We start from the raw sequence: 18,225 nt of genomic DNA, 5'->3' as shown, positions 1-18,225 counted from the left end.
CTCACTCACTCACTCACTCACTCACTCTCACACACACACACACACACACACACACACACACACACACACACACACACACACACACACACACACACACACACACACACATTGAAATCCCTCTATATCTCTATCTATCCATCTATCTATCCCTTAGTGGAGGACAGTTTGTTCCAGGTTTTTGTAATCCTAACGTTGTTCATTTTCCTTTTGTCTCAGGTATACTCTGACAGAAGACGGCCTGGCTTTAGCAGAGAAGCTGGAGTCAGTGGAAGGAGGGAGCAGAGAGGGAGAGAGAGGGGAGGAAAGGAGTGAGAGAGAGGAGGAGGAGAGGAGTGAGAGAGAGGGGGATGAACAGGAGATGGAGGAGGAGGATAAGGGTCCCGAGCTGGTGGATCTCACTGCTAGTGATGAAGACAACGATGATGAAGAAATCCTAACGGTGTTAAAAAGGTAAAAAAAAATGAGTTTGTTTTCAAATGTATCTTTACTTGTATGTTGATGCTTTAGTCCATGCTTTAACAACAAGTATATGTCAACCAGTTGCACTTAGTAATTAAAGCTATAGTGTGTAACTTTTTCATATAAATGAATGCCGGTTACATTCAAGCCATCGCCCAAACAAGTTGACACAAAGTTGATTAAGTCTATCAGCTCCACAAAACTCTCTGTATTTCTCAGTATGGCAGCGTTTACAAACTGGTGCCCCCCCCCCCCCTGACACTGGTGCAGGATCTCAGAAAAAAATCACAAGAAATATTTCAGTTGTTGATTCTACTGCTAAGAAAAAAACCTGGACGTACAGCAGAAGGTATAACATCCATGTGCCATCACTGAAGGCTTTACCTCATGTAGATGCTCCGACAGTGTTGTTGTAATTACTCAGAATTCCTCATGGGGGCCACAGAAGTTATGCACTATAGCTTTAAGGTAAGAAACCTGTGTGTGTGTGTGTGTGTGTGTGTGTGTGTGTGTGTGTGTGTGTGTGTGTGTGTGTGTGTGTGTGTGTGTGTGTGTGTGTGTGTGTGTGTGTGTGTGTGTGTGTGTGTGTGTGTGTGTGTGTGTGTGTGTGTGTGTGTGTGTGTGTGTGTGTGTGTGTGTGTGTGTGTTACATATAGGGCTTTAAATGACTCACCTTTTCCTCTCCACAGCCACCCAGACACGGCGGCCTGTGCTGCCCAGCCGAGGAGAGAGGTTTACGGGATGTTTTCTTCAGACAGACCCCAGAGCTCCGAGGCTACAACCAGCAGCAAGACCACCGCAGGGTTAATGCTGCCGGGAACATATGACATCATACTGTGTGTGGACTTCATAGAGACCACTGGGTGAGTCAAGTCAACAGTGACTTGGGGCGACTGTGGCTCAGTTGGTAGAGCGGGTCGGCCGATGATCAAAGGGTTGGAGGTTCGATCCCCGCCCTGCCACCTGTGTCATCGTTGTTGTGTCCTTGAGCAAGACACTTCACCCACCTTGCCCCGTGTGAATGTCGATAGTTAGCCTGCTGCTATGTGTGTGTGAATGGTAACGTGGGAAAGGAAAACAGGTCTCCCTTGCAAAAGAGTCTTCGGTCTCAATGGGATTTACCTGTATAAATAAAGGTTAAAAAAATAAAAGTGAAATACATTACATCCAAAACATCATAAAGACACGAAAAAAAAGCAAGAATTCAAAATTAAATTAAAAATCAAAACAATAGTAAAAGTTCTAGTAGACACTGCTGGGATACAACGCTCCCAACTAGAGATAAAAGCCGATGAAAATAAGAGTAAGAAAGCTGCCTTTGTGAAAATCCTATGTAACCATTTTTATCGAAATGACGTTGAAATGTAAGGTGGGATCGACGATTTAGCGTACATATAGTGTACATATAGTGTATATATATATGAGTACATATGGGATATATAATGTGAAATGAAAAATTATGTGTATTTGACAACGTATTTTAAGTGATTTTTCTCTACTTATGACATCTATTGCAGTATGTCCGTCCTGGGAGAGGGATCCCTTACTCTGTTGACTCTCCCTGAGATTTCTAAAAAAAATGTAATCCCGGTAAAGGGTTTTTTACTGGGAGTTTTTTCTCAGCTGAGCTAAGGGTGTAAGGGCAGGCAGATAGATAGATAGATAGATAGATAGATAGATAGATAGATAGATAGATAGATAGATAGATAGATAGATAGATAGATAGATAGATAAGGGCAGAGGGTGTCATATTGTATGGAATGTAAAGCCCACTGAAGCAAATGTCTATTTGTGATATTGGGCTATACAAATAAAACTGATTTGATTTGATTACCGTTGTGTGTGTGCAGAGGCAGTAAACACTGTAAGCAGGACCTGGTCAAAGAGCTCCAGAGGAACGGGGTGAGTTACGACGTGAGGAAGCTGAATGTTGGAGACTTTCTCTGGGTCGCTAAGGAGAGGCTCGCCCCTGTTCCAGGTAACACACAGACAGACAGACAGACAGACAGACAGACAGGCAGACAGACAGACAGACACACAGACACTCACTCACTCACTCACTCACTCACTCACTCACTCACTCACTCAACACAAGACAAAACTGAATATCTTAGACACCGTTCTTGGTTACTGATTTTTTTTGTAACTCAGGCCTATACTTCCTTCTGCCCGAGGGTTAGGGTCCTTAATATGTTTTCTTAAAACCAGTTCAGACCAAAGATTCGCCTCGCAACGACTTGCAACGAGACGGTTTTATTTTTTTTATTTTTTTTTAAGATTTTTTTTTGGCATTTTTATGCTTTATTGATAGTGTAGAGACAGAGTTGAAATGGGGCAGAGAGGGGAGTGACATGCAGAGAACGACTGCGGGTGGGAATCGAACCCGGGTCTGCTGCTGGGCCCGGCCCGGGGGGGGGGATGCCCTACCAACTGAGCTAAGGGCGCCCCCCCACAAGACGTTTTTCTAACGTTGCGGGGGGAAAGTCGTTGCAGTGTGCTGATGCCGTTGCAAGGAGTCGCAGAAGATTCAACATGTCAAATCGCCAGGTCCAGTTTTAGAACGTCTCAGACCGTCTCGACCGAGTTGCAAGTCGTTGCGAGGCGAATCTTTGGTCTGAACTGGGCTTTAGATGTAACTATTTGTTGATTCTTTTATGTTGGATGCCCATTGATTTGGGGATGAATAAGTTGAATCTGAATGCCCCCCCCCCCCCCCAGGTCAGCTGCGCGCCCCCTCCGGCAGAGAGCTGGTTCTAGATTACATCATCGAGAGGAAGAGGATGGACGACCTCTGTGGAAGCATCATAGACGGACGCTTCAGGGAACAGAAGGTGTTTAGTGGGGCACATTTATATTTCATCAAATTATTCAAACAATGGCACATCCCTGTTACAATTAAATTGACTTGAAAAATGTCCTTGTTTTTGTCTGACGAAAAAGCCAAGAAAAACAACATGAAATTGAGGAATTTGAAGATTTTTTTTTTTTTTACTATTTAATTGTTTGTTTTTTGTACTTAGACACATTTTCAGATCTACAATATTGATAGAAAATTATTTTTTAATAAAATAATATTCAAATTCGGGGCGCTCCGGTGGATAGAGCGTGTACCATATTGGCTCAGGCCTTCTTTGCAGTGGTCGCGGGTTCAAATCCGACCCGTGGACCTTTACTGCAGGTCATCCCCCCTGTCTCTCTCTCTCTCTCTCTCTCTCTCTGTCTCTGTCTCCCCATTTCAACTCTGTACTGTCTAATAAAGCTTGAAAATGCCAAAAAATAATCTTTAAAAATAAATAAAAAATAATACTCAAATTCTACATGTGAGTCTGTCTTGTTATGTCTCGTCTTACTGAAAAAATTCTCTGACCTTATGTCCAGTTCCGTCTGAAGCGCTGTGGTCTCCGTAAACCAATCTACCTGGTGGAGGAATGTGGGACGGCGGCGTCACACATGAGTTTACCTGAAACTACACTACAGCAAGCCATCATCAATACACAGGTGAGGGGACACACACACTCACACTCACACACACACTCACTCACTCACTCACTCACTCACTCACTCACACACACACTTCTTAACTTTGGCATTTTTTGTTAGAATGCAATTTTTATTTTTCAAAATTAACAGTTTTCTTTTTTTTTACTGTTACTGTTCTTTTTGCAAAACATCTTCATAAGAATATATGACATACTTTTTTTGTTTTTCTAATCTGTGTGTGTGTGTGTGTGTGTGTGTGTGTGTGTGTGTGTGTGTGTGTGTGTGTGTGTGTGTGTGTGTGTGTGTGTGTGTGTGTGTGTGTGTGTGTGTGTGTGTGTGTGTGTGTGTGTGTGTGTGTGTGTGTGTGTGTGTGTGTGTGTCAGGTGGTCGATGGTTTCTTTGTGAAGAGAGTTCAGGATGTGAAGGAGTCAGTAGCTTACCTCACCGTCATGACACGATACCTCACCAAACTCTACCAGGTGAAAGCTAACTCACTCACTCACTCACTCACTCACTCACTCACTCACTCACTCACTCACTCACTCACTCACTCACTCACACACACACACACACACACACACACACTCACACACACTCTAACTCTTAAATCCACCACATAGGTCCAGAAATATACAAACATTTTAACGAAGCTAGGTTTTCTAAAATTCGAAATCTTTCTCAAAAAATCCAGGAAATCCCAAGAACAAAACAGTAACATTGTCTTCACACCTTGTTTTGTCCTTTATACATATTTTCTCACACTCACACACACTCACACACACACACACACACACACTTTTAAATACATATATCTTTCTTCAGAACTGCACGCTGCTCTGTCGCTCCAGAGAGCTGGAGGGAGATGGAGAGAATGAGGCGGCGGAGGAGGAGGAGAGAGGGAAACCGGCGTGTTCTCTCATTTCATTCGCAGAGTTCAACCACGGGGCGGTGAAGAACAAGGTTTGTATTGAGACGAATGATTTGAGCCTTAATGTCTGTCTACTGCTGTCGCTATATTGTCCTCTGGAAAATTTGATGAACAAATTTGTTTTAAAAAATAGAGTGTGTGTGTGGCTGTGTTGTAAAAGCCCTACTAACGTCCTCCCTCCTAAATACTCAACATGTATTATCCTATTGATTCATACACAAAATCTTCCCGGAAGTAAGTACTCATCTGGGCATTTCTCGCCTACACAAACTTGCATACACAACCACCACAACATACTCAAAATGAGTATGAGTAGGACGTTAGTAGGGCTTTTTGAAACAGCCTGTGTGTCTTAAAATCCACTGTTTCAGATGAAGTGTGTTAGTGAATATATTACCCCTGTCATTCATAATGATAGAACGCCGGTTCCATATGGGTGAAGTATTCCTTTAACCCCTCCCCTCTCTCTCCCTCTCCCTCTCTCTCTCTCTCTCCCTCTCTCTCTCTCTCTCCGTGTCTCAGTGTCAGACAGTGAGGGAAGTCTTTGCCCGTCAGTTGATGCAGATCAGCGGTTTGTCTGGGGACAAGGCTGCTGCTATACTAGAGAACTACAGCACTCCACACAGGTAACTGACATCTTACTGTATGGACCCATGTTTCACTCACCTACCTGTCTGTCTGTCTGTCTGTCTAGCATTACAGCACTCCACACAGGTAACCGACATCTTACTGTATATGGACCCATGTTTCACTCACCTGTCTGTCTGTCTGTCTGTCTGTCTGTCTGTCTGTCTGTCTGTCTGTCTGTCTGTCTGTCTGTCTGTCTGTCTGTCTAGCATTACAGCACTCCACACAGGTAACTGACATCTTACTGTATATGGACCCATGTTTCACTCACTCACTTTACATCTGCTCATACCAATTTCCACGCTTATATCACAAATTGAAAGATTGTAGCACTTATTTGCTCCACTATTAGATTATAAATTGTGTTTGGCAGAAAATAGAAAAAATACAGCAAGTTTTGAAAAATACATATTAACACTTACTACGGCCCCTAGATACTGTAGAAAAAAATCGAATTTTTAAAATTTTTGAGGTTTACATTTTCTGCCTCTCTCTCTCTCTTCTCAGTCTGCTGGCGGCCTACCAACGGTGTGTGAGTGAAGCAGAGAAGGAGAAACTACTGTCTGCCATCCGCTACGGGAAACTCAAAAGGTTTGTGGACTTCAGTTTGATTAAAACATTTCCCGGCATGTTCCAATGATTTATGTAATATTAGTTGTTAGCAGTTAATTAAATATAAAATTGGGGCGCTCCAGTGGCGAGAGCGCACACCATATTGGCTCCGGCCTTCGTTGCAGTGGTCGCGGGTTACAAATCCGACCCGTGGACCTTTACTGCAGGTCATCCCCCCTCTCTCTCTGTCTCTCCATTTCAACTCTGTACTGTCTAATAAAGCTTGAAAATGCCAAAAAATAATCTTAAAAAGAAAAAATTAACTATCACTTGAGTTGAAGTAAGATGTGAATGTCATAACAAAACAAACGTGTTGTCAACGATGCAAATCTAATTTTTTTTTAAATCCTTTTCATGTTAACTTGAGTTAAAATATTGTGTGATCCTTCGAATTCTGAAATTTGAGTCTATGAAATCCCATCTAACTACACATTTCTGTCTTTGTTTACAGAAACCTGGGTCCCGCTCTGAGCCGAACTGTTTACCAGCTGTACTGTACACAAGGAGCGCTATCGTAAACACACACACAGGTTGCGTTCCGAATCGCATACTCTTTCTTTTTTCTATTCTACATACTACATCCGACGATAAAAAGAATCTAGTTAGGATGCAGTAGGCATACTATTGGGACATACTTTTCTCTCTTATTTCATCATAACATTGCGCCCTTGATCTTGCCTCTTGCTTTTATATCCGTCGCATCCCCGTTTGTTTTCATATGGAGGCTTCGTCGATGTTACGTCACTTCATGTGCGCACTGGATTGTGGGTCAGAATCGCCCAAATAGGATGCACTTTTCAACACTAACAATCTTGGCCGCATGAAGTAGGACATCCGGGTACTTCTAACCGTCCTAAATCTGGCCACAAGAATCGGGACATCCTAAATCTTTTTTCTACCATACTATATAGTAGAAAGTATGCGATTCGGAACGCAACCTCTGTTTCGTTCACATATTCTCTGTCTCATAGACGGATGTGACTACATGTAGTTATCGCCTTAACGTTCCTACTTTACTTGAATGTAATTAATTAATTTCTATAAAATATTTGTTTGAAGAATTCCACATATGTTTCCTGGTTAATAAAGTTTATTGTTTTGTAAAGCATTCGGTTGTCTAAATTAACTTTAGCTAATAGTGGTGCCGGCCTAGTGCTATGCAGAAAGAACTACCAACAAATTAAAAGGTGCAGTCAGTGATTCTGGAGAACGCTTGTTGTCAAAATCAGTGAATATCTCCTTGCGATCCTCTACGTGTGTGCGCTGAAAAGAAATCTGCTTTTTATTACACACTAGGCTCTGTAAACTGGTATGTAAACAAAAGGGGGGCCCACCATAGTTAGCAATATACCAGTTCACAGAACCTAGGCTGTGAATTAACACTAGATTTTTTTTTCAGCGCACACACAGTACGGACGGGTAGCAGATCATGAGGAGATATTCACTGATTTTAGACAACAAGCGTTCTCCAGAATCACTGACTCCACCTTCTTAAAATTGCACATGAAATGAAGTAAAAAAGTAACATGACAAAAGGCAGTTTGCGGGTGAGATTTTTTTGTCTTTTTAGTTTAATTCTAAAATAAATATATATGGACATAACAGGCAGTACAGATAAAACTAGGCATCCATACAGTATCACCATAAGAATGTCATCTCGCTCCGATTTCAGCATCGAGTAAAAATCAGACCAATTTAATTGAAGGAAAAGAAAGACAAAAATGTAGAAAAAGTTGGTTATGTACACAGCATGCCGGACACTCTCCAGCAATCAGGATGAAAATATAACAGATTGTGCGATTGTTTTCTTTTTTGTTTTTCTGATTTACTTGATAATTTGAGGGAATCTGGCAACGTGCACATACACACAGGGAATATCAGGAAATAAGGCTCAATCCCAATTCGCCCCCTTCCCATTTAGCCGTGCCCCTCCGAATTGTGCGTTCACGTGAAGGTGTAGGGGTGAAAATTAGAAATGGGATTGGCCCTTAATCTCTACACTCAAATCAGATGTGACTTCAAAATTAAAACTATTTAGAAATTTGTGGTTTTGTCGACTAGCTAAAAGATAACTTGTGTAGGGTTTTCGAACACATTAATAGTTGATTGTTAAGCACGGACCTAAATATAATTTATTTTCACTGTAAAACCAAATGTATGTATTTAGGTTATTTAAGTCTTCAGTATTTGCTATAGACTAAGATTATGAATTGTATGAAGCAAAAAGTAAATTTAAAAAGGTACCCCGAGGAACTTTCAGTTTGTGTTCATTCTTGCGCCCCCCTTTGGACAAAAGCGGTAGTGTTTTTACTAAGCCAGCTGTTACATGTAATTTATGATCATCAGAGGAAAAATTAGACTGTTTCAGAAATATTTAAAAAGTTCCTTGTAGCAGCTTTAAACTTAATGGCGGCACACATTATATTAAAAGGAAAATTATAAGAGAAGTAGTGGATTGTTTGCAATAATTTTTTTCACATGTTGTATGTCGTTAGCCTAATTGCCTAAATCATATTTACTCTACATCTACTTTTCGTTAGCCTAATTGCCTAAATCATATTTTAAGGGTCATGGGGTAAGGTAAAGTAGAAGTAGAGTAGATGTAGAGTAGAGTAAATATGATGTAGGCAATTATGCTTTGAGGCTAACGATTTAAAAGGTCTGCCTGTAACATTCTACCCCCCCGTCCCATCACTCTGGTCCCTAACTTGAAAACTATATTTACAACAAAAAGAAAAGAAATAAAAACTAATACAAATAACTGTCTGACATGACTCATTGGATCAGGTTTACAAAGTGCCATTTCCATTTTTCCAAAGGAGAAGTCAGAATTTTTTCAGGTCCGTCTTAAAACGATACTCGCAGCAGGTGCATCCTTTAATCTTTGAACATTTTAATATATTATGGATTTCTTTCATTTTATTTTTTCATAATTTGATTCAAAAAGTTTAACTTTCATAGTCTAGATTCGTTACAGATCAAATTTAATGAATCTAAATAAATAAAAATTATTTTCGCGAGGTTGACATTTCAGTATTATACATTTTTTTAGTTGACCGTTCTTTTGTAATAATTCTACTATTTTGAGATGCTGGATTTTTGTTGAAATTAAATCTCGAAAATCTTAAAATTTCACTTTTTTGAATTACCTTTTCAATGATATTCTAATTGTTTTGAGACGCGTATCTTCATTGACACAGTTGCAATGCAATCATCCCTGCTGTCTATAGTTGCTGTAAAGAGATGGCAACTATAATCTCTTGTTGTACCTTGAATCAACGGAGAGATATAACTTCACAATCTGTATAGACATAATAATAATAATAATAATAATAATAATAATATTGGATAGGATTTATATAGTTAGTTATTATGATTACATTTGTCAATATCTCTTTTAATGTCTATGTATTTCATTGGGCGAGTGAATATTTTACCAAAACAGACCTGAAAAAAATTTCTGAACTATTCCTTTGACTCCAATCCCCTCTATTTTCTCCACTTACAGATGAAACTCATATAATTAGAATATCATGGAAAATGAATTGGAATTGAGGCAAGAATTCATGCAAAAAGGGCCCAAACCAAATACTGAGTACATATGGATGATTATACTTTATAGAGGGCTGACATTTCTGTATTTAAAATCCATTTTTTCTTTTATTGATTTCATGTAATATTACATTTTTTTGAGATTTTGAATTTGTGTTTTTTTTCATAAGCTGTAAACCATAATAATAATCAAAATTATAGCAAATAAAGGCTTGAAATATCTCACTTTGCATGTAATCAGTCTCTGAAATATATTAGTTTCACCTTTTTAAGTTGAATTACTGATATAAATGAACTTTTGCACGATATTCAAATTTTTCGAGTTTCACCTGTACATGGTCAGAAAGTGAGCAAAACAGGATCAACACAGCTTCGGAAAAAAATGAAGAGACCAGTCTGGATTTTTCTCAAATCTTCATCTCTACATAACTTATTGAAAATGCTCTAAATGACAAAAAAAATGTATTGGGAATTTGGTAGAAATGTTGTCAGTGGTTTATATTATAAAACCAAAATGTTCATTCTACTCAAACATATGCCTATAAATAGTAAAAAAACGAGAGACACTGAACATTTGGAGCGGTCTCTTCATTTTTTCCAGAGCTGTATTTATACACTGATCCCAGATTTCAATACAGCGTCTCTCCAGTGGTCCCCATCGCGAAAGCAAAGCAATGCAAGCGCCATCTTTGTTTCGGACACGCTTAAAAAACCTAAAGCAAAAATACAAACTCCTGCTGATACAAAGTCAACAATTTGAAGTCCAGGTAAATCCAGCTCTTCTGTTATTTCCACATCTGCGTTTTTTCTCCGATCTTAATATTTTTTTTATATCCAATCCAATTGATTTTTTAGACACTTTTGTGGCCAGTTTTTCCCCGATAATCGTCCGTATATTTCGGCCAGGATGGATGGATGGATGGATGGTTGGATGAAAAAATACGCAGAGCAGTCCTTTTTTCTGGTTCCATAATTCAATCCGTTCGGCCAAGAAAAAAAATACACTTCTTCGAGTATATCTTCACTTCCAAAAAAACTTGTGAAACCAATGTAAGGATCCTGCATTCACGAATTATCCATCCCCAATATAAGCGCTTATGCATCACCTTTTTCAAATGAGTTTCTAAGGTGAATTAGACAGCCGAAAACCCCCCAAATGTTGGCTTTTTTTGGACTTGAACGCAATAGTACAGCGGTAGGCAAGCAAGCCAGCAAGCTAGCTAACAGTCCCCCATCCACTTCCATTCAAAAAGGCTAATCGGGCATGTCTATGCACAGTTTAGGCGGTGGGACAAAGTATTTCCCGGGACTTTGCGTAATGACCACTCCGGTTTTCTTGTGGAACATCGGGGCGATTTTGGGCGGGGGTTCCGGAATGGGCAGTTGGTCCTGGTCGTCGGGGGCCTCGGGGTCGTCGTCGTGGCGATGCAGGTCGTACGACACGTTGCCGTATTCGCGCAGGAAGGGGAGGAGCTCCAGCAGGAAGTGACAGAAGTCTTTACGGATTCCAAACCACCCTGATAGAAAAGAAAGATAAGGTGAGTGAGTGTGTGTGTGTGTGTGTGTGTGTGTGTGTGTGTGTGTGTGTGTGTGTGTGTGTGTGTGTGTGTGTGTGTGTGTGTGTGTGTGTGTGTGTGTGTGTGTGTGTGTGTGTGTGTGTGTGTGTGTGTGTGTGTGTGTGTGTGTGTGTGTGTGTGTGTGTGTGTGTGTGTGTGTGTGTGTGTGTGTGTCCGTCTGCCTGTGTACAGATTCCAAAAACCACCCTGTTAGAAAAGAGATTACACAGACAGGTGAGTGAGTTTGTGTGTGTGTAGTGGTGTGTGTGTGTCTGTCTGTATGTGTGTGTCTGTATGTGCGTGTGTGTATGTGTGTGTCTGTATGTGCGTGTGCGTGTGTGTCTGTAAGTGCGTGTGTGTGTGTGTGTCTGTAAGTGCATGTGTGTGTGTGTGTGTGTGTCTGTTTGTCAGATGGGGGACTTTATTAGGTACAGTGTGTAATATAGGAGTATTTTGGTGTTGGTGTTATCTAGTGGTGAGATTGTAGATTGCAACGCTCCCTTGCTAACCCCTTCCCTTTCGTAAAATGTACAGAAGCTACGGTGGCCTTCAAGGACAAGAAGCTATAGTTACTAAAGATTGGCATCATCCACCACTGCCTCAAGTCTTTCCACAATATCAAGTGATGAGGTGAAGATGTGTTTAGTTATTTATTCTATAGTACTTCTTCTTCTTGGTCTTCCAACAGGTCCAGGACGCCCACTATATATAAAAGTTTGATCATTCTGGGGCGCTCCGGTGGCGTAGTGGATAGAGCGCGTACCACATTAGCTCAGGCTTCGTTGCAGTGGTCGCAGGTTCAAATCCGAACCGTGGACCTTTACTGCAGGTCATCCCCCCTCTCTCTCTCTCTCCCCATTTCAACTCTGTACTGTCTAATAAAGCTTAAAATGCAACAAAAAAAAAATCTTTAAAAAAATTGAAGTGTGCCTGTAAGAGCCATTTACCCCTTTCCTTGTTTGTATTGTACTATGCCCAATTCGGCGGGGCTGAACCGGATGCAAGGCTATTAATCAGGTGCACTCAAACTAGCCAGGTGCTTGCATGCCGGAAGGCAAATTGTTTTCGACCGTGCTCATGGAGCTCAGATTAACATCGAACGATAGTTGTATGTACAAGCCACCTGAAGCCTATGAATAAAGAAGCATTTAAAACCTATGGAACGAGTGGACATTCAAAGTTTCAAGATGTTAACTGTAGGCTATACGCACGCGTACAGACACCTAACGACATGCAGCCTAGTGGCTAATGGGGAGCCGCTACAGTGCCTGTTCTGTGCAACTGTAGAAACATGGTCTAGCAGCACATTACATTCTCTATATACTCACAGTGGTTCCCTCCTTTCTGTCCAAACGTCGTGGCCATGAGTGTGAGCAGCGAGAGCCACAGAGGGACGAACACACACACGTAGCTCAGGCTGTTGTGACCGTCAAGCTTGTGCACCAGTAGAATCTGAAGAGAAGAATACATTGTATTATACAGCAGTGGTTCTGAGCGAGTGATTTGATTGGACGAGAGACCTTCTATGCGTTCTGAAGGAGTGCTGATATGAGCGAACAACATCACTCTGACTGTTCACCAAACTGACAAAATCAGTCCGCTCACTGACGAGCCGGACGAGGCATTAAGAAAAACTATATAACAATAGCATTCTTTGCACTGATGGTCTCGTTTGCTGTTACATGTCATGTATGATCATCAGAGGAAAAATGAGACAGTTTCAGAAATATTTAAAAAGTTCCTCGTAGCTACATTAAGCTGACTTTTAAAATGGCTGTACACATTTTAGGCCACTAGAGGGCAGAACAGGCTAATTTTACTATCAGAGGAATTTGCTTGACGTCCCAGCTTTAAAGGTGAAGTAAGCGGTTTATTTATGTTAAGTGTTAAATCGTTCTTTATTCATACAGTGATCACTTACATAATGTGCGTGTTTCATAAAGCCGATCTCTCAGTCAGCTGCTTTGCATGTAATCGGCAAATAAACTTATTGGAGTATCCAAACATTTTTATCCAATCAGAAGAGAGAACGCTACAAACCGACACCCATCTCACTCATATATAGTATATACACTCCATGGTCTCACTGCCGGTGCACGCCAGAGCAACAGATGGGTGAATGTTTATGCACCTACAATGGCGGAGCAGGTAAAAATCCTTCCCAATGTCTGTTTTGATGGTTTTTATCATGTTTTATCACACTTATGGATCTGAGATGATGCTAGATAACTCGCTGCTTGAAGACCGCAGTGCATTAATGTGGTGACGTAGGGACGAGCGAGGGGACTGCTAACTGCAGTAACTGACAGGAAGTTAGCTAAAAGAACCATTCCGCTTACAGCACCTTTAAAAATGGGGTAAATATGAAGTACATTGAAACTGACCTCGAAGGTGAGAAGCGGCACCACGATGGTCATCCAGCTGATTGCCATGGTGATGTGAGTTCTCCGTTGCTCGGCGATGATGTCGATGGAACGCAGGAAGAGGACGGACCATATGATGTAATAAAGAACCACCAGACACAGGAAGGACATCAGGATCCACAGAGGCACACACACCACCTGGACACACACACACACACACACACACACACACACACAGGCATAGACGCACACACACAGGCAGAGAGACACACACACACAGGCAGGCAGACACACAGAGAGAGACACACACAGGCATAGACACACACACAGACAGACACACACACACACACACACAGGCAGGCATACACACACACACACACACATTAAAAGTACATACACAACATAACAATCAGGCAGTTAGCATCAATGATTACGTCACATCAACCACACACGTGACGTCTCGCTTATTAATATGTGCAGTTATATTTATCGGACAGCCATGTTTTAAGGTGTGCTGTAAAGGTGGAGTATGTAAGTATAGTTTTGATATTTCCTGTGAAAGCATATTAGACATATAAGATAATGTGTGTGTGTGTCTGTTTGCGACTGTGTGTGACTGTGTCTGTTTGTGTGTGACTGTGTGAGTGTTTGCGACTGTGTGTGTGTGAGTGTGACTGTGTCTGTTTGTGTGTGACTGTGTCTGTTTGCGTGTGTGTGTGTGTATTCTATGTGTGTGTGTGACTGTGTGTGTGTGTGTTTGCGTGTGTGTGTTTGCGTGTGTGTGTGTGTGTGTGTCTCACCAGCCAGGGCCAGTTGATGATCCTGTCGAGCCTCAGAGCGATGAAGATGAACTGAAGAATGTTTACTGAACACAAAACCTCCAGCTGAGGAGAGGAAGAGACAAGGAAAGTGTTTAGAACTGTAACTCATTTGAAAGCACTATTAATTCTCTACAAAATACTTTTAATTTATAATGAATAATAAAATAATGCAACTTTAGATGAGTACCATCTTTTTTTTTTTTAAGATATATATTTTTTAAGATATTTTTATGCTTTATTGATAGTGTAGAGACAGAGTTGAAATGGGGCAGAGAGGGGAGTGACATGCAGAGAACGACCGCGGGCTGGAATCGAACCCGGGTCCGCTGCTGGCCGAGGCCCATGGGGGGGGACGCCCTACCAACTGAGCTAAGGGCGCCCCCATGAGTACCATCTTTGAAATCTTCTTTGAAATCTTCTGCATATGTGCCTGATCCAATAAATCATTGGGAACAGTTTTTATTGTGACTATTTCATCATGCGCTGACAGAGAAATGTGGGCTTTTATTGAAAATGAGTCACCCCACCCGCCCACACACACAAGAATGCATCTATTCAACATATTTAATGAAAACCTAATGTAGCAGAACTGTAAACCCTAGTATTCCACATTGTGCTCATTCCCAAACCCTCTCTTAAAACAGTCAGTCAAACTACCTAGCCACAGTTACAAGTGTTGTAGTGCTGTTCTAATGTTATATTGTCATCTAACCATCTCCTGATACATGTCAATTATAACCTTGAGAGAACGGTCATGTACAACGCCACAGACACAAGCAATCAAAACATGTAAGATCTTTGGAAAGGAAATCCAACACTTTTGCCTGTGAAATTCGATACTTTTAGGGCCTTATTTTCAATATATAAAATGCTTAAATGCTCATTTTTAAATGCTGTTATCCTCATACATACGAGTTGTTTACCTCTAGTGAGCGATCGTGTCTAAAGCCCCAGACGCAGGCTGCCACGGAGACGGGCGAGACGAAGAAGAGAGGCATGAAGACGAGCAGCCAGAAGTAGTTTCCCCGGGCAACGCGGTCGCACACCAACACCTCGAACATCAACAGCAACACGTGGAGACCAACCGCTATCAGCATGGCCTTGAACTCCACACATGTCTCACCCTCAGCCCTGAGAGATAGACAGACAGACAGACAGACAGACAGACAGACAGACAGACAGACAGATAGATAGATAGATAGATAGATAGATAGATAGATAGATAGATAGATAGATAGATAGATAGATAGATAGATAGATAGATAGATAGATAGATAGATAGATAGAGAGAGAGAGAGAGACAGACATTAGAAGGTTACTCCAAAAAGACAGTAAAGATTCTCACAAATATATTTTACTACTGTGCATATTTTTATGATTCAGAAGGCTAACCAAACAAAACCAAACACAATATAAACATTGAACAGCCACAACTATCCTTGTGAATGGGTGAGTGCCTGCGTTCATAAATAAGAGAGAGAGGCAGAGACAGACAGAGAGTGTGGGTGCGTGGGTGCATGCGTGGCTGAGTGAGTGAGTGTGTGTGTGAGAGAGAGTGTGTGTGAGTGAGTGAGTGAGTGAGTGAATGAGTGAGTGAGTGAGAGGGTGTGTATGTGCGTGGGTGTGTTAAAGAGTGTGACTGAGTGTCAGAAAGTGTGAGTGTGAGAGAGAGAGAGAGAGAGAGAGACACACAGACAGACAGAAAAAGAAAGAAAGAAAGAAAGAGACAGTCTACCTGTACTGTGGGTTGTGAGCCCAGACCCCCGTCCCCACCGAGGCTCCTATAATGACCAGCAGCTTCCAGAGCCATATGGGCGTGAACACGGCCCAGTAACTCCACTGGATCACCCCATCCAGCCTCAGGGAGAGCAGGACAGAGAACAGCAGCAGGCAGGCGTAGATCAGGAACTTACTGTGGGGTGGGGGGGGGGGGGGGGGGGAGAGAGGGAGAGAGAGGGAGAGAGAGAGAGAGAGAGGAAAGTGTTTATGGGTTAAAAACTCATGTAAATAATGCTTTACTGTTGAAAAGAGAGAGAGAGAGAGACACAGAGAGAGAGGGGGAAACAGACAGGCAGGCGTGGATCAGGAACTTACTGTGACAGGGGGAGGGAGAGAGACAGACAGACAGACAGACAGACAGACAGGAGACACACACAGAAAGGTGTTTAGGGGTTAAACAATCATGTAAATAATGCTTTACTGTTGAAAGAGAGAGAGAGAGAGAGAGAGAGAGAGAGAGAGAGGGAGAGAGGAGAGGCAGAGAATGAAAGAGAGAGGGATGAAATAACAAGAAAATCAGCAAGAACATTTTTTTAAAGGCCTTTCAAGGGAATTCTAAGCATATTCTTATATGGTGTTATAATGAGAGGTGGAGAGAGAGAGAGAGAGAGAGAGAGAGAGAGAGAGAGAGAGAGAGAGAGAGAGAGATTTGTTTACCGCTGTCTCCGTCATTCCTTGTGAACTTTTTCCGGTCATTCAAACTACATAAACTAGATATGTAGACCAATTATGATAACATGTCACTTAAATCTCACAACATGACCATATCCGATCATCTCATGCTAACTTGTTTGTAATATTGAGTTTCCAAAATGCAAAATTAGATTCCTAAAGTCCTATTGATCCTGGATTTTCGATTCGTACCACATGATGTAAAAAAAATAACTGGACTTATTGCCTTTAGCGTATATCTTCTACACACATTACACTTTATATATCGGGTCTACAACATTACTCTCTTTCTTTTACTGTCGGGACCCGTCTTCTGTACTGATAAACGCGAGGAATTGTCGTATTAATAACAACAAATAACTTTAAATCGCAAACTCCAAACGTTGGCTTAGCTAATGTTAACCCGGCTCTATTTAGCTTAATAAGTCTTATTTACACTTTGCCACCTGTTTTAACATTAACCGTATAGTTTACCGTATCTGTTAAGACGCCAGAAACACTTTTAACTTATAAATTCACAAGTCTAAAAACACATTTGTCGGTATGTTTTGGTACGGCAAGCGCAACAACCGCCCCATGCTAAGTAGCTATAGCTCGAAGCTAACGTTACCTGGGATTGAAGTCCTGAAAGAGTCCTCTTAGATTCATGGTGTAAAATAGACCGGTTCCCTTGCCAACATTAGCTGCCCTGTGTCGTCACTGTATTCACCGGCTAATATGTGTGCTAAACATGTTAATATAGGTGGTAGTTGAGCCTTTGTTTGGGTTCTGTTTCATCTCTGCTTTTTAGCTAGCAAAAGGATGTTTTGTTTTTTCCGTTTCCATCGGAAGTCACGTGACGACAGACACGAAGAAAGCCGAAGTGTTTCCGGAAATCTCTCGATTATTTTTTTCAAATACAACTTTATTGAACAATAATGTGGACACTTCATTATCTCAGCTTCGAACACATTGTTGTCTCATTTTTAAATAGTTTTGTATTTTTCTGCACAAGCTCACGGTACAATGGTCAGGATATATATATATATTTTTAACCTTTAGGCTATATCCCATTGAGACCGAAGACTCTTTTGCAAGGGAGACCTGTTTTCCTTTCCCACGTTACCATTCAAACACACATTCATACACCGATAGCAGGCTAACTATTCTATTTTTTTTTAGATGTAAGAAATGTCACAAGTCTGTCTAACTCTAACCCAACATATGGAAGGTATAAAAAAGAGATTTTTTTTTTTTTTGTTATTTCTAACTTGTATTTACAACATCACCACATGGGAAATCCTGTTTTAAAAAAGGAGACACCACAACATTTAAAAACAATCATGTAATAATATAAAAATATCATACAAAAATATCTGTAATGAATAATTTGACTA

The 18,225-nt window shown here is 41.1% G+C and overlaps 2 protein-coding genes across 2 annotated transcripts in view; one reads left to right on the top strand and one right to left on the bottom strand.

Moving 5' to 3' along the window:
- Positions 1-7,214, top strand: part of mus81 (MUS81 structure-specific endonuclease subunit) — an 11,239-nt gene extending 4,025 nt beyond the window's left edge. Inside the window, exons 8-17 of the mRNA XM_080051700.1 lie at positions 217-450; positions 1,149-1,322; positions 2,310-2,437; positions 3,178-3,290; positions 3,838-3,957; positions 4,323-4,418; positions 4,762-4,899; positions 5,390-5,493; positions 6,002-6,085; positions 6,558-7,214. Of these exons, the coding sequence (XP_079907826.1) occupies positions 217-450; positions 1,149-1,322; positions 2,310-2,437; positions 3,178-3,290; positions 3,838-3,957; positions 4,323-4,418; positions 4,762-4,899; positions 5,390-5,493; positions 6,002-6,085; positions 6,558-6,624 (1,258 nt within the window). The 3' untranslated portion in view covers positions 6,625-7,214. The remainder of the gene's footprint in view (positions 1-216; positions 451-1,148; positions 1,323-2,309; positions 2,438-3,177; positions 3,291-3,837; positions 3,958-4,322; positions 4,419-4,761; positions 4,900-5,389; positions 5,494-6,001; positions 6,086-6,557) is intronic.
- Positions 7,215-7,655: 441 nt separating this feature from the next.
- tmem185 (transmembrane protein 185) lies at positions 7,656-17,659 on the bottom strand. Its single transcript, XM_080051782.1, has 7 exons — positions 17,460-17,659; positions 16,134-16,310; positions 15,322-15,529; positions 14,378-14,461; positions 13,599-13,775; positions 12,543-12,666; positions 7,656-11,175 (listed from the first exon to the last, which is right to left on the bottom strand). The coding sequence occupies exons 1-7, from the start codon at positions 17,495-17,497 to the stop codon at positions 10,913-10,915; spliced, it is 1,071 nt and encodes a 356-aa protein (XP_079907908.1). The 5' UTR covers positions 17,498-17,659; the 3' UTR covers positions 7,656-10,912.
- Positions 17,660-18,225: the final 566 nt, after the last annotated feature.

Source organism: Ammodytes marinus (assembly GCF_949987685.1).
Source record: "Ammodytes marinus genome assembly, chromosome: 23".
Taxonomy (NCBI): domain Eukaryota; kingdom Metazoa; phylum Chordata; class Actinopteri; order Uranoscopiformes; family Ammodytidae; genus Ammodytes; species Ammodytes marinus.
Note: the sequence above shows the minus strand (reverse complement) of the source record. Positions and strands in the feature narration are given on the sequence as shown.